The following is a 16,436-nucleotide window of genomic DNA, read 5'->3' as shown; positions in this document are numbered from 1 at the left end:
GATGCCCCTGATATGGCTGACAGATTGTTCTGGGATGGTTCAGTAATCACAGATCATGGCTCTATGAGACCAGTCCCGTTGGGATTCTTCTATCCTCCTCCTGCCATATCCCATCCACTATCTCTAACACAGTACGGTCCTTGTAGTTTAGATAACGAGGGTGGGGCTCGTAATTCAGCGCCAGGGGAGAAATGTCTGGGAAATAGTAGTCGCTCACATTCCGTACAGGGGGCCCAAAATGCAACCATCATTAGTCCCCATTTGAGGCCCGTGCACATAGCGCACTTGGGGCCAAGGTTAGCCACGAGCAATCGTTTTTCTCCCCTTTCAGACATAGAGGAACTGGATTGACGGTCGGTTTTAATACCACCAGAACCTAAGGGTGCCCCCAAAACTGATACCCTAGCAGTCTGTAAACGTATTAGTTGGAACATAGCTGGCATTAGAGCAAAAAGGACAGACTCAGCTTGGTTGGACTTTGTCACCAACCATGATATTATCGCCTTGCAGGAGTCTTGGGACTCTTCCCCCACTTTTTGGTTGGATGGCTATACTAGCTTTGTTGTTCCAGCTAATTCTAGTAGTGCGGGCAGAGCTAAAGGTGGCCTTATTTTTCTTTTTTCTTTACATCTGAGAGGCCAACTAAAAATGATTGATTCAGGTTCACCTAACCTTTTAATTGTGGAATGGGTAGTTTCTACCTCCCACAAATTATTATTAATTAATTTTTACAACTCCTGGGACAGGGAACATGGTAATGACCACATTGTCTCTTTGGAAAAATCTTTGTATAATTTCAGTCTTAATAACCATACTCAATTCGATTTTATTTTAATGGGTGACTTCAATATTCACCCTTGTGGCGATTTTTGCCATTCTGGGGAATTTGAGGGACCATCAGGTTCACTGGCCCCCCATTTTGAGCATACTAAATCACGGGAGGCTCTTGAAGAGCTGTTGGCCAATTTTAATATTGTGGAATTAATGAACACGGAGGGGGGGGGGCTCGTACATGCACGTATAAGGGGCATGATCATGGCTCGGTAATCGATTATATTTTCTTGACCCCTGGCATTTTACATAGGGCAGTAACCTATAGAGTAATTAGTTCTCCCTATAGTGATCATAACCCGGTGTTGCTCGAGTTATTCTGGAGTGATTTAAAGGTTAATAGTGCTAGATCCCTGGGCGGGGTGAATGCTCTACTACCCACGGACCAAGGTAGAAGACTCAAGTGGGCAAAGGTGGTCCCGGAAAACTTTATTGATAACCTATTGCCAAAAATTGAGACTAACATAGCTATCTGTCAGGATCCATCAGCCACAAACCTAGAAATAATGGGGGCTTTTAAGGGAATATGTACCCAAATATCCAATGACTTGTCGACTGTATCACACCGGCAAGGAACCAACCACTGTAAATGGTTTGACTCCAATTGTTCCAAAGCTCACAGGGCCTTAAAGAAAGCACTATCAATTATCCCAAGAGACAAGGTCCTTATTGTCTAACTAAGGAAGGAGTATAAGCTAACCACTAACCGTAGGAGGAATGCTATCAAACAAGACGCGTGGGATAAATTACTTAATACGGATGTCCTGCGTGATAGCAGCCAGTTTTGGGCCATCATTAATCACCCCTTCTTTTCTGAATCCGAGAACACGGTTATGGACAATGTAATTTGTGATTCGAAATGGTTGCTTCATTTTCAAGGAGTTTACGGGAATTCAGCCACTGATATACAATATAATTCCACAGTGGCTTTTGCGTGTGCTCCCCTTGTTTTTAATTGTGAGGAAGTGGAGAACGCAATCCTAGAGACTTCTAGAAACAAAGCACCCGGCCCTGATGGTGTGCCTGCAGATTTGTACACACACCTACCAAAATTCTGGGCTAAGATCTTAACGAACGTTTTTTGCGCCGCTAATGGTAATACCCTTCCTTCCACATGGGCCACCTCAATCATTGTGCCGATTTTCAAAAAGGGGCAGAGAGATGACCCGGGGTGTTATAGACCCATCTCTCTGCTTGACTCTACGATTAAGATTCTGGGCAGAGTCTTACTGAACAGACTAAGGGACAATATTGAGTGTAAGGGGGGTCTTTCAAACATCCAGTATGGTTTCAGAGAGAAAAGAGGCACTATGGACCAATGTCTGAACCTCCATTTATTGATTTCTAAGTATACGGTGGCCAAGGAGGGGTCTTTATTCTTGGCCTTTATGGACCTCTCCTCGGCCTTCGACTTGGTCAACAGGTCTAAGCTGTGGCACATTTTACTTGAGTTTGGCGTCGATCCAACACTTGTCCACTTCATGGCTTCTCTTCATCAGGAGTTGTTTGCGGTAGTTAGGGTCACAAGGGAAGGTAGGTGTACAACCCGATTCAAGTCTGAAAGGGGGGTACATCTGAACAGAAATAAGTTGTGTTGAAATGTTGCGATGTGTTTCCGGGCATGGACTAAAAGGGTTGAAAATCACTTTGTTGTGGCACATGTAGGCAAAGACAAAGGGTAAATACCAAAGGTTTGGGTCAAAGGTTGTGAGCACAGTTATCAGGCTGCTGGGTCATTGTTCAGGCTTTCGTTGGATGGCCTCTTCACTGAAATCACCAATGGCGATGTCTTGGGGCTCTCCCTCTTTTTCTGCTGCTCGGAAGCCTCGAGTCGTCTGGGTAGGTTTAGGTGTACGTGGGGCGAACCCTGCTCCCCGACTTCACTTTCTTTCTCGTCTTCAGTGTCTTCCTCCTCAATACGCCCCACTGATTCAGGGTCCTCACTGTAGCGGGGGGCAGGGTACGGTGAAGGGAAGCCTCCGTCCCCCCTGAACCGAAGCAGGTGATGGGCAGCCCTGTTTTTCCCCAAGTTTTTGAGGCTGATGTCAGGGGAAGCACTCTCCCTCCCTCTTCCTCCCGCTGTCACCTCACTCCCTGCTCTCACTCCCTGCTGCCCTCCATCACCTCACCCTGCTGTCCTCGTCACCCTCAGTCACCTCACCCCGCACTGAGTCAGCTTCCCGGGAACGCACACAGCCGCCGCACCCAAGTACTTCACAGGTCTTTTAAAGAACATTCACTTGTTAATGAGGCTTTGTTGTATTTCACCTCTTCTCAGCGCCCCTGCATCTCCACTCAATCAGAGGGGAGATGCAGGGGCGCTGAGAAGAGGTGAAATACAACAAAGCCTCATTAACAAGTGAATGTTCTTTAAAAGAATCGCCCGGCCCCCATAGCTCGCAACCGGCGATATAAAAAACACAAAGGCATATGATGTCTGCAAGGTCCGCGGGCCGCCAAGGAAGTATGAGTACCCCTGCTATAGAGGCTGAGTCGGAAAAAAAAATCATACACAGGCTGTCATTAGCATGCAGGCTAAAATGAAGAAATGAAGAGAAGGGAGAGGGTATTGCAGCAGCATGCGGAAATGTAAAGGCGGGCTTCAGAAAAAGGAACATAACTACGCTTGGGGCACACAGTGATCTCACTGTGAAAATAACAAGCATTGGTAATGCATCGTTTTTGCCTATGTATTTAATAAAAGTCTGTTTTCATCAATCATCATCCGGGAGAAGGAAAGAGCTCCCTGACAGATAGCTTAGGAGTGGAGAGGATGTGACGCAGCAGCCAGAGCTGCTGACTTGAGAACTGGGGATCACGGTTCGAGTCTCAGGTGCACTGCGCAACATCTTGTGCATCTATGCAAATCACTTAATCTCTCCGGGTAATAAATTGTTATATCAAAATGTTGCAATAGTAAAAGGCAAAACTTAATGAAAATATAGTTTCACCAAAGCGGATGTTAACAGTATTTGGACGGTGTGAATCTGATAAGTGAAGCAGATGAGGAACAAGCATTGGTAAATGTAGGACAATAAGCTACAGCCAATAGAAATGGAAGAAAGGTAAGTGGCACGCACAGGAACCAGGAAAGAGAGAAGGCGGGATGTAAGTCCCTTTTAAGTTTATATTAAAAACAATAGATTTCTCAAGCACAGCTACACACCTAAAAATTAGGTAAAATGTTTTTTAAAGTGTCTGAACGACATTCATATTGAAAGTTTTTTTTTTTCTTTTTTTGAAATCTGTTTTTATTGTTTTAAAGTAAACAAAAAACATTCTTTGGCATGTGACACAATAGGCAAGCAGAGAGTTGATAGCATAGGCAAGGGAGCGCCCCGCAATAGAACCCCCAACCCCTGCGCCAGGACTTGCAATCAGTCTTGCGTGCGAGCGCCGCCCTCAGCGAAGCCAACCACAGTCTCGTTGACAGTCTCGTATTGGTCTCAACAGGAGTAACAGCATTAACCGTACCTCAACTGGGTTCCGTGACTATGCGTGGGCGCTACCCGCCTCATCCAGACAGTGAAGGACAGGCAAAATACCCGCCAGGTCCAAAGATTATACAAAACAAAACCTCAACAATGGCAGCATAAACTGTACAGACAGGCCCAATACCCTCCCGGTTGTCGTCTAGTCCCCCCGCCCCTCCACACCCCCCCCACGGGAAACCCCCGTGTGCGCGTGTGTGTGTGCCCCGGTTGCAATCGGCATTATGCAAGTGTGGGTGTCGTGGCGCCAAGAGAGGCAGGAAGTAGCCGGGGCATGTCAGCACTGCAGGGGGGCATCCCCGGTTCCACCCCCACCCGCGCCAGCGCCGTCCGCCGCCCCCTGCGACTCCGCATCGCCCTCCGCACCCAGGTGCCTGAGCTTCCCCAGCAGCTGCTTCCAGCGGTCCGCCATGGGTTCCCTCCGCAGGCCCAATGTTTCCTCCCTCTGGATGGCGGTCCCCTCAGCCCCGGCCCATGCCTGAAACGAGGCGATCCAAGCCTGCACGCGCGGCGGGTCATGCGCTTTCCACCGTTTCGTGATGAGTCGCGCCGCCACCACCAGCCCCAGGTCAATGAACCGCGACGTCACCTTGTCTTTGCGCGGTCGCTTAAAGTGGTGCAATATGTGTTCAGGCCAGTCAAATGGAATGCTACGACCCACACTCTCTAGTAGCAGCCCACTGACCGATCTCCAGTAGACCCCCAACCGTGTGCAGCTCCACAGCATGTGTAGGAAACCCGCCCCCGGCTCGCCACACCTGGGGCACACCGCATCTGTGCGGTGAAAGTACCGATTGATTAACTCCGGCGTGAGGTAAGCTCTGTGCACGATAAATAACTGGATTTGGCGGAATCGCAAGTTTCGGGGTATACGCACTGGGCCCTTGAGTATCCTTTCCCACTCCTTGTTCTCTAGCGGTCTACCCAGGTCCAGATCCCACTTAGCGCGGAGGCGGTCCAGGCTGACGGACGTCAGTTCCCTCAGTGAGGCTGCGAACCAGCGTATCAAGTGCCCTCCTCTCCCCATGACATGCAGGTATTGCATGGTCAGATGCAGGGCGGGTTCCGAGGTCATATCCCCCCACTGGGCAGTCACGCCCGCCAGCAGCGAGCGGTGTTGCAGGAACCCCCCGGGCGGGAGCCCGTCCTCCGATACCAGGGTCTCGTATGGCACCAGCTCACCCTCCCGGTAGAGGTCTCCCAACGTGCGCACATCGGCCCCCCACCAGTCCGCTAGCATGTGAGCCGTGAGCACCCCCCCTCCACCAGGGGAGCCCTCAAGTGGTATCGCCGGCGCATACGGGATAACAGCACGCGTGAGGAACAAGGCCCTCCGAAAACACCTGTGCGCCACCTCCAGGAGGAGTGGCAGCGGGCGCGCGACCCTGTGAAGGGGATGGAAGGTCCTCGTTAAGTGTTCCAGTGTGCAGGGTGCCAACCCCGAGGCCGTGTCATCCCTGCCCTTATCAGCAAGCCAGCGGGCCACCCATTGTAGTTGAGCGGCCAGATAGTAGTGCTCGAAGCAAGGGGCGGCTAGACCACCTCTGTCTGTTGGTAAATACAGTTTCGCGAGCGCCAGCCTGTGCCGGGCACTACCCCAGACAAAGTCCCGCAGCAGCTGACTAAGCTTGCCAAAAAATGCGGGGGAGATGTACAGCGGGAGATTGGCGAAGTAATACAGGAGGCGGGGGAGCATGACCATTTTGGCCAGCGCCACTCTGCCTGTTATCGTCAATGGGAGCGCGCTCCAGAATCGTATCTGCGACCTGAGCGCCGTGACCGCCCTCCCCAGGTTCCCATCAAAGAGGTCGGCTGGGCAGCGGTAGATTTGGATCCCCAGGTAGCGGAAGGTGTCTGCCTTCCATTGGACCAGCGTGCCATCCAGGCAGTATCGCGGGTCGTCAATGCCGGCGTTAAAGGCATACAGGCATGACTTGGCGGCATTCACACGTAACCCCGAAATGGCGGCGAACTTCCGCAGCAGCCGCGGCAGCTCCTCCGGGACACGCCCCACATCTTGTACATAGACCAGCAGGTCATCAGCATAGAGCGACACGTGGTGGACTGCGTCCCCCAACTGTAAGCCATCTCCCAGTGTCGCCCGCAGAGCCACAGCCAAGGGCTCAATCGCCAGGGCGAACAAGAGCGGGGAGAGCGGGCACCCCTGTCGTGTGCCCCGGCCCACCGGTATCGCCTCCGAGACGTGAGGGCCCAGACGGACGCGGACCGTGGGTCGCCTGTACAACAGGTCGACCATCTGCAGAAATTCCCGGTCCAACCCGTATCGCAGCAGCACCTCGGCTAAGTAACCCCACTCTAGGCTGTCGAATGCCTTCTCTAAGTCCAGGATAAGGCACCCTGCCCTGGGCCACCTGTGCACTGCCTCAGTCGCCACCCTGAAGTATCGCCGGAGGTTCAGGGACGTTGACCGTGCTGGGACAAAGCCATTTTGGTCGGTGTGCACCAGGTGCACCAGGTGGCGAGGATTTTATAATCCACATTCAGCATCGCTAAGGGTCGGTAGGAGCCTAGCTCCGTGTGGTCCCTGTCAGGTTTGGGCAGGGAGACCAGGAACGCCTCCCGCATAGAAGGAGGGAGCGACCCTACCTCCAGTGCCGTCTTATACAGCTCTCTCTGCACTGGCGCCAGGGACTCGCCGTACGCTTTATAATATTCCGCGGGCAGGCCATCCGGCCCCGGCGTCTTCCCAGATGCCATCGATCGGATCGCCTCCCCTATTTCCTCCAGAGAGGGGGGTCCGGCAAGATCCTCATTGTGTGCCGCCGTGACCTCAGGGAGCTGGATAGAGGCCAGAAAGTCCCCAAGAAGCTGCGGGGGGCCAGTCCCCCTCGCTGCGTACAACTGCCTGTAGTGGTCAGTGAAGGCCCGGTGTATTTCACGCTGTGTGTGGACTAGTGTGCCATCCGCTCTGCGGATCGATCCGATGGGGGCACGCCGGTCCTCCTGTCGTATGAGCCAGGCCAGAAGGCGGCCCGCCCTATCCGCTCCAGCATGCGTCCTGGCCGTGTGCGCAGCGTAGTTGTGGCACCGGAGCCGCTCCAGAAGGTCCGCGTGCCTTTCCCGAAGGTCTGCCAGGGTGTGTGAGTGACGACCCCCTCCCTCTCCCTCCCTCTCATGCCGCAGGAGGTCAGTCTCCAAGCGCTTCAGAGAGTCCGCGAGGCCCCTTCGTATGTTCCAGGTAGCCCCCAGACAGTGGCCGCGGATGGTCGCCTTATGGGCTTCCCACTCCACCAGCGCATCGCTCGCAGTTCCTTCATTCGCTTCAAAGTACGCCAGAATGGCCGTGCCCAGGGAAGATCTAAATTCCGGATCCTCGAGCGCGCTCGGCTGGAGCCGCCAGGTGGGCACCGGCTGCCGCTCCACCACCCAGCTAAGCTGGAGCCACAGGGGATTATGGTCGGAGTGCGTGCGGCCCAGATATTCAGAGCGGGCTATGAGTGGGAGTAGCGACTGTGAGCCCACCAACCTGTCCAGCCGGACGTGGAGATCGTGCACCGCCGAATAATAAGAGTATATCTTGTCTCTCGGATGGAGGGTGCGCCATAAGTCCTGCAGCGCCCAATGCGCAAGCCAGTCCCCCAGCGCCCTAGCGTTAGACTCCACCACCGCAGCGCGCAGAGGAGGGAAGGATCTGTCCAGTTGAACATCTAGCACCATGTTGAAGTCCCCTCCCAGTAGCCAGGGGAGCCCCACGTAGGGGTGCAGGGCTTGTGTCAGGCGTTCCAGGAAGGACGGCTGATCTACGTTGGGCGCGTATATCGACCCCAGCAAGATCTCCTGCCCGTTCAATTTTCCCCGCACCAGCGTGTACCTGCCCTCGCCGTCTACCACCGCCTCCTCGCATCGGAAGGGGACCCCCGCTCGCACCCATATCAATGTGCCGCGCGCGTGCGCCGAATAAACGGTCCCAAATGTGTGCCCCCTCCACCGCTTGGCAAGCCTGTCCAGTTCTGGCCCTGACATATGCGTCTCCTGCAGGAGAGCGATCCCGACAGAGTGACGCTGTAAGTAGGCGAAGATGGAGTAGCGCTTGGACGGTGTGTGCATGCCCCGTATGTTCCAAGTCATCACATTAGTGTGCGCCATCGTGAAGGTAGGAAAACCAGCCGGGCTGGAGGGAGGACATCCGTACCCGGGGAGGGGGACGAGGGGCCAGCCACCCAACCCAGGGGAGCATATAATTGCGCTGCCATGTGAACAGTGTAACTGCCGTGAACAATAGAACAAATGAACAAAGAGGGGCGTATTCCCAACGGGGCATCCGTCCAAACGTCAAAGGAACCAATTAACTATGCAATGTGTCAGTACAGTGCCTGATGGGGTACGCGCAAGAGTGTCGACTAGCTGGCGCAATGTCCCCCCTCCCCTACCACCTCTAAGGGAAGGGAAAAGCAGCAGCATATCGTAACAGGAAACTGTCGCGCTGTCCGGGCTCTAGTACGCGGTAGTAGGGACCCCCCACTAGACCGTCAGCGGTGCGCGCCACGGTCGGGCCTTCCTGTACTACCAGGCACCCCCCACGCTAGGCCCGCGCCCCCCACGGGAGGACCCCCCCACCCTCTAGGCCCCGTTCCCCCTCCAGGTGCCCAGTTGCAGGCCAATCGCGTGGGCATACCCTCCCCCGCATGGCGCCCACCGCAGCGCGGTGCAGCAGTGTGCCATCACGCAATCAAGTCAGCAGTCTGTGGGGTCACCACCGGTAAGGCCAGGTCCTCCGATATCATCGTGGATGGGGACGAGGCACCACTAGTCCCCGGGGCGCTGCTCGCGCCAATCTCCATGCAGTCTCCACCAGGCGGCGTCCCCAGAGTCGCCACCGCGTCAAGGACCTCCTGCCGCTCCACTCTGATCCTCTCCGGACTAGGCGCTGTCAGCCCCATCCTCAACTGCTGTCGAGCCCCCCGCCTCCTGCGCCTCCGGGGCCCTCTCTCCGGGCGGCCATCAGGCGCCGCGCCCGCGGGTCTCTCCCCCTTCCATTGCCCCGTCTCCTCCAGCCAGTTCCAGACATCCTCCGGGGAGTCGAAGAAGCGGGTCCCCTCCTGCGCCACCACGCGCAGGCGGGCCGGGAACAGCAGGGAGTAGGGTAGCGCCAGCTCCCGAAGCTGCCTCTTTACTGCCAGGTAGTTGCTCCTGCGCCGTTGCACCGCCGCCGTGTAGTCGGGAAAGAGCATGACACGGCTACTGCCAACCGTCGGGTCACCAGACCTGCGCGTCTCCCTCAGGACCGCATCGCGGTCGCGATAGTTCAGGAGCTTGAAGAGGAACGGGCGGGGCCGGGCTCCCGGCTTGGGTTGCTGTGCTGGCACCCTGTGTGCGCGCTCCACCACAAAGTGCGGAGATAGTGTCCCCTGCGGCAAGAGGTCCGTCAGCCAGCGCTCGATATACTGCTCCGGGTTCCTGCCTTCGACGCCCTCTGGAAGGCCCACGACACGTACATTGTTGCGACGGGAGCGCCCTTCTGCTTCGTCAACCCGGTCTTCCAATGCATTAACCCTGTCCAACACATCCTGCAGCGCAGCCCCATGGCTGTGGGTGATTGGCTGGAGCTCCCGAAGCGTCTGGCCCTGGACCGTGACCTTCTCCGCCAGCTTGCGGTGATCTGCATGGAGCAGCGTGAAGTCAGAGGTGACCTTGTCGATCCTGACTTCTAAGGACTCCCTCGTCTGCTCCAGACTGGCGCCGAGTTTCTCCACCGCCGCGAGCATAGCGTCCATTTTGGCCGACAGGGCTGCAGATTGTGGCTCCGCATCTCCCCCTGGACGGGATTGCGTGTCCACGCTCCCTGTGCGGGACTGTCCCTGCTGTGATTTGTCCCGGAGCCGGCCCATCGCGTATTGTTGGGCCGTCGGCATCCGCAGGCCGGATCTCGGTGACACAGGCGCAGCTCGGTGGCTGCTGCTCCACTCCTGTGCTGCGCGCCCCTCCGTGCGGCCGCCGGTGCGGGCAAGCGGCAGACTCCGAAGTCCTCCGGGCTCCTGGGCCAGTGTGTCGTGCCCCTCTCCCCTGGTCAGCGCTCCACCGCCCTCCTTACCGGGGTGTGCCAGCCGACAGGGCACTCCGTGGCTCCCCTCACCAGTGCCGTCCACAGCCAGCCAGGCCTCCGACCTACACCCTCCAGCCGCTCCAGGCGCGCCCGACCGGCGCCCTCAGCCCCCCGCCGCGGCTCCGGTTGCGCGGAGGCAGGCGCTCCGTCTGACGTCGCCGGGTACACCCGATCGGTGCCCGCCGGCGGTCCGCTGCGTGCGTAGAGTGGCTCCGGTCCGACTTTTCAGCCACCAGGGGCGGCCGGGGGTCCTCCCGCTTCCAGCACGCCTCGCTCAGCCGCTCAGGGGCGCCCCTACCACCCTGGCGCCAGGGTCGCACTACTGTCCTCCTCAGCGAGAACCTTCTCCCAGGGGTGCGCTGCCGGCCCACCTAAGATGGCGGCCCTCGCAACGTGGCGCCCGCAGCTGCCCGCATCCATCCACTGGCCCCCGGCAGTAGGCGTCCTCCAACCGCCGGGTCCGCCAGGCCGTCCGATCACCGTCGCACTCTGCCCCCGCAGCCGTGAGCCTGTCACTCCGCTCCACCTCTCTCAGGGCGCACCTGCCCAGGCGCGAGCACACACCCCCACAGCAAGGGCGCAGACCGTCTCGCGGGCCCCGCAGCCCCCAGCCACTCACTGTTCGTCGGGCGTTTCAGCAATCGCCGCCTCCTCAGGGCCCGCAGCGACCCACGGCACCTTGTTTCGTGTCCTCCGTAGACCGCACCGCTCACGGGCCGCCCTGGCTAGCTCCCCCGGGGCACAACTCCGCCTGCTGCCGTCCTCGGTGTCTTCGCGGGTCGCGCGGCCCAGGCCACCGCCTCCACTCCTCCGCGCCTCGGCGCACCAGGCACCTCGCAGGCTCCGACGGGAGGCCTCCGCCGCAGTCACTCCGGGCCTCCCTGAGCACCGCGCTCTCCGTCCTCCGCTCGCCGGACACGCCCTCAAGCCGGCGATCGCCGCTAGCGAGCAGCCTCGCCTCGTGGGCTGCCTCGCGGATTGCGGTCAGGGGCGATCGCCTCGCAGCTCCCAGACTTCAGGAGGTGTCCCCGCCGTCGTCCTGCGCCCAACCAGCGCTATTTCGGTCGGAACTGCCCGCTTCCCAGGATAACTAGCAGGATAAAACGGGGGTAACGGCCGGAGCCTCAAGGACTTGCGGCCGCCATGTTCGCCAGTTGGCCACGCCCCCCCCATTCATATTGAAAGTTTTGAGGAATTGTCGTGGTAAATTCTAAATAGAGAAAAAAATGGGTAAACCAAACTGAAGAACCCAGATCTTCGAAAAATAGTTTTGTTCATAGGCCACTTTGGCAAAGTATTAACAATCCCCACAGAGTTTATTAAATCTCAGGATAGGGTGGAGAGTATTGTTTTAGACAAAAAGTTTACATAGATGTTAAAGAAATAAAATCCAATCAGGTGTTTGTTTAGCGCGACTACTCACCCGTAAGGGTCTCAGGGCGCTGGGGGGTGTGGGAGGGGTTCGCAGCTTCCAGTCCATCAAGGAGGGGGTCTGTTGAAGAGGTTTTGAGGTTTCTTGCGAAGATGGGGAGCGATGTTATCTGTCTGAGGTGGAGCGGCAGGTCGTTCTAGGCTCTGGCCGCGCGGAAGAAGAATGAGCGGCCTCCCGATCTGGTCTTTCTGGTTCGGGAGACCACGGCGTAGGAGAGCTGGGCTGATTGTAGGGTCCTCTGGGGTGCGTGGAATTTGAGTCGGCTGTTCAGGTATGCTGGTCCGGTGTCATGGAGGGCCTTGTGAGCATGGGTGAGCATCTTGAAGGTGACTTTAGCTGCGATGGGGAGCCAGTGGAGTGTGCCCAGGTGCCTAGAGATGTGGCAGTGTCTTGGCAGGTTTAAGACCAGTCTTGCGGCAGCGTTTTGGATGTTCTGTAGCTTGCGGGTGAGGTTTTTGTTTATTCCGGCATAGGGTGCGTTGCCGTAGTCGAGTCTGCTGGTGACCAGGGCGTGAGTGATGGTCTTTCTGTGTTCAAGGGGGATCCATTTGAAGGTCTTGCGTAGGAGGCGGAGGCTGTGGAAGCAGGAGGACGAGACAGAGTTGATCTGGCGGTCCATTTTGAGCTCTGAGTCTAGGATGGTTCCCAGGTTGCGTGCGTGGTCAGTGAAGGTGGGTGGGCTCCGACGGCGGGGGCCACCAGGTGTCGTTCCAGGCATCTGGGTTTGGGCCCATGATGAGTACTTCGGTTTTGTTGGTGTTTAGTTGTAGGCAGCTGTTTTTCATCCATTTGGCGACGGCTTCCATGCCTTCTCGAACGTTGTGTCTAGCGGTGTGGGGAATGGAAGAGGTATGTTGGGAGGAGAAAGCACAATTTGACTTTCATGAGCTTGGAGAGGTATCAACCCAGACAGCTATGTAAGTAAAAACTTAGAAATAAGGAAGTAAACGAGGTGGATGAATGGGGAAAGAGAGAAAGTCTTGGAAATATTTAGTTCCTAAAATGCTCCCAAGACCATCTCCTTGCTTGGCAAGGAAGTGACTTGGATACAGTGGAGCTGAGTGTTTCTCTGGTTATTCATAACACATTGTAGACCCTTGTTATTGTCACTGACCTGCTTGTACCGTGGCCCCTCCACTTGCTGAAGGCATGTTTTCCATCTTGAACTGAGAATCTGAAAGTAAATGACAAAAGAGGTCAGTGTGTACAAGCACGCCCTGATACAAGAACAGCAGCAAGAACTTGAGTTGACAATACTGGAACCTAGAGCTCCGTGCAAGGGAGCAGCAGGCTGTGTCCTCGTGTGAATGACATGGGGGTGACGTACTCAGAAGGACAACCAGGTTGTAGCTTCAGGGGGGTGTTTGGATGTTACACCACCCACAAGTAATGTCTTTTCTGATATATAGTTGGGTGCAGGGGCTTTCAGTCAGGTATGTTGAGTTACATAGACACAGACAAATCTTAGTTATATTACAAAATATTGTCTTTTCTTTCACTTAGTACTCCTACCATTAAACACTCCTCTCCCTTTCCACTCCCCTGTAAGCCCCTCTCATGAACCCTGCTTGTCACATCATGTATTTTATTATGATATGTCAGTGTGATTGTTGGAAAATCTGAAGCTCACACACCCCCAATCTTACTGACCAAGCTACACTCCTCAGGACAAAAGCATGATAGCATTTGAGATAACTTTAAGTGGCCTCAGGAGACCCGACTCTCAGATCGACCGCAGAAGTGCCACCTACACTGTTAGCAATGCAAATCGTTGATCAGGAGTACCCAGTTGAAGTGGATAACTAATTCCTTTTTGGTTAGCATCTACGTACCGCTTCTAAAAATCACATTTTGGTTGCCCAACCAGATCCAGTAAGTAATTCTGTGTATAATGTACTCTAAGGTCATGATCTAAGGCTAGCGGGCCATATAAGGGGCCATGTCACTCCAACAAGATTGCTAGTTGAGCTGTATATTGTGACACATTGCAAAGTCCACATGTAAAAACTTTCCTGATCGATATCAATTCAGTGGGAGAAAAACTCTCATTATTAATCAAATGAGGGGGACTCAGGTCTTTTAGAGAGGTCCAGCATACATGCCCTAATCAAAGTACAAGTAACAGAGTATGCAGTTCCTACAGAAGGGGAATAAGGGAGAGATCGCAGAAAATAAATAGTAGGTTGTCCTCTCGAGAGGAAGGGAAATTTTGGAATTAAGTCCCTCACACACCCAGCCCGCTGGGTGTCATGCTTCTTCATAGGGCATGCTCCTCGTCTGGTCGGCCCCCCATCAACTTCCGGCAGGTAAATAACACGTTGAAGTAACCCGTGTCATAAGTAGAACGTCAAGGTGATGATCGACCTACCCCACACTGCCGGAACACGGGTTACTTCAACGTATTATTTACCTGCCGGAAGTTGATGGGGACAGTCGTTATTAGCTTTTTAGGTTGACCGCCGCATCAACAGGTACTTCACCTTTAGGTGCCACACATGGCATATTTAGGTCAGTTCACCACAATACCATAGTTTTTAGTGTAGATAGTATAACTCATATTAGGTCCTGAGGAATTGTCGTCAGATCATTCCGACTAGAAGGTAAGAAACATGTTGACCATATGAGATTGAGCGCAACATCCTGCAGCATTATTGCAGGTAGTCGCCACTCCATCCTTTTAATCAGGTTGGAAGTCAAGGTCATCAAAATTGTTCTGCCTGATCTTTCCTTTCCTGTTTTAATCCACTCGGTTTATTGACTTCCACATCTACACGTCTACACATTTTATGTCCCTCACACCCATGGCACCAAATGGCAAGGAATAAAAGATCTCCGCCAAAGAGCCCGTTTAAAGGGTGCCCCCCAGGTATTGCAACGCCGACCAGATAAGGAGCATGCCCTATGATGAAGCATGACACCCAGCGGGCTGGTTGTGTGAGGGCCTTAATTCCGAAAGGAGGGAACCCCCTTTCCCTTCCTCTCTAGAGGGCCAACCTAATATTTTTTTCTGGGATCCCTCCTTCAATCCCCTTCTGTAGGAACTGCATACCCTGTTACCTGTACTTAGTAAAACTCTCATTGCCATTGCAGTGTGAAGTTTGAACAATAAGATTACAAATCAGGCTTTAAGGGAAGAAGTATCGGCTTCTGTTGACATCAAAATGTTTGGGGTAACATTTTCAAATGCTCTTGCACCTGTGCGCCTAGATGTACTCCCAACCTCACTCTTGACATAGCACTTGAAGAGCCCGGGGAACACACTTTTAAACCTAAGCGGCGCAAACAGCGGGTGCATTCTTTTTCTCTATTCAATACAATGGTTGGGACTGAAACAATTGTAACACAAAAAAGTTCCTCTCTATAACAATATTGACTGAGGCAGATGGCTCTTAATTCTGGAGTACTTATTCCAAAGTACGTAAATATGTACCCACGTTAAACAACTTATTGGCTTTGATTGTCCTGCAGCATCCATGTACATTGGATTTTCTATTGCACCACAAATATCATTATCATTGTCACGATTATGAAATTATTGTTGGTAGCCAGAAGTCCAGGGTGGTTGGTTCTGGTAAGTGGTCTTCCATGGCAGGTAAATGACACCCTGACTGGTGCCTTTATTTGCTTGAAACTTTATTCTCTTCTGGAACTCGGCAAATTCCATCCCTTTGAAAATTATAGATCTTGATTCTGGAACACAAAATGAACACAACCAATAGTCCTAGGAAAGATTTACAGCAATTTATTCTGTCTCCTACTGTCAATTATTATGTGAAGGTGCTGAGAACCTCCGTAGAGCACTCGCGTCAGACCCAGAAAATCCTGCAGAAGTGTCACACTGGCTAGCGCATGGGAATATCCACAATGTACAATGGAGGGGATTTGGCTGTCATGGCCAAGTGACCTTACAAACTGAGACTACTACAATGTACTTTGCATTTGTGGACCTAAACCCTGCACTTGACAAGATAGACAGGGCTGTACACCCAGATTGTCAACTGGAGAGCACCACATTGGTTCAATCATATTATCAACTCGTTGCACCGGCAGACCGGCTCTCTGACTAAGGACCAGAAGGGCGTGGGGTTCCAGAGCAGCTCTCCTGGGGTACCTCTAATGTGATATTGGATAGGCCGTAGGCACTGCGCCTCCGAGAGGGAGCCAATGTGGACCGGTGCTGTGGATAAGGATAATCCTGGTGCAGCGAACTCTGGGTGGCTGACTATATTTGGCGGCATTTGTGTGGAGGGAGTTTGATGGGTATAAAAGCAGATACTATATTACGCTGTTGACCTGACATCTCTGTGAGGTGATCGCCTTGACACTCTGAGTCACTGTGATGGTACGCCGCCCGGCCCCCGGGATGTGGGCTGAATGGCTGTGTGCATTGTTATAACGACAGATGAGCTTTGAGATGTCGTGCGTGTACAGGTTGACTTACTGGATGCCTTGTCTACAACTCTGCAATAAAAACAAGTTAAAAAATAAATAAATAAATAAACAAGTTGCATTGTAGAACATGAGAAGTGTTAACTATCATGGGCCTGAAGATATCAATGAACATTTGCAGCAAATATGGAGTAAAACAAAGTATTTGTTTGCTCTTCTTTTCAGCATG

At 53.9% G+C, this 16,436-nt stretch overlaps 1 protein-coding gene across 2 annotated transcripts in view; it reads right to left on the bottom strand.

The window, feature by feature from the left end:
- Positions 1-16,436, bottom strand: part of LOC146788772 (uncharacterized) — a 136,559-nt gene that overhangs the window by 70,317 nt on the left and 49,806 nt on the right. For both annotated transcript variants that reach the window (XM_085630327.1, XM_085630329.1), the window contains exon 3: positions 12,933-12,992. In XM_085630327.1, the coding sequence (XP_085486453.1) occupies positions 12,933-12,978 (46 nt within the window). In that variant the 5' untranslated portion in view covers positions 12,979-12,992. The remainder of the gene's footprint in view (positions 1-12,932; positions 12,993-16,436) is intronic.

Source organism: Triturus cristatus, chromosome 10, assembly GCF_964204655.1.
Source record: "Triturus cristatus chromosome 10, aTriCri1.1, whole genome shotgun sequence".
NCBI lineage: Eukaryota > Metazoa > Chordata > Amphibia > Caudata > Salamandridae > Triturus > Triturus cristatus.
Note: the sequence above shows the minus strand (reverse complement) of the source record. Positions and strands in the feature narration are given on the sequence as shown.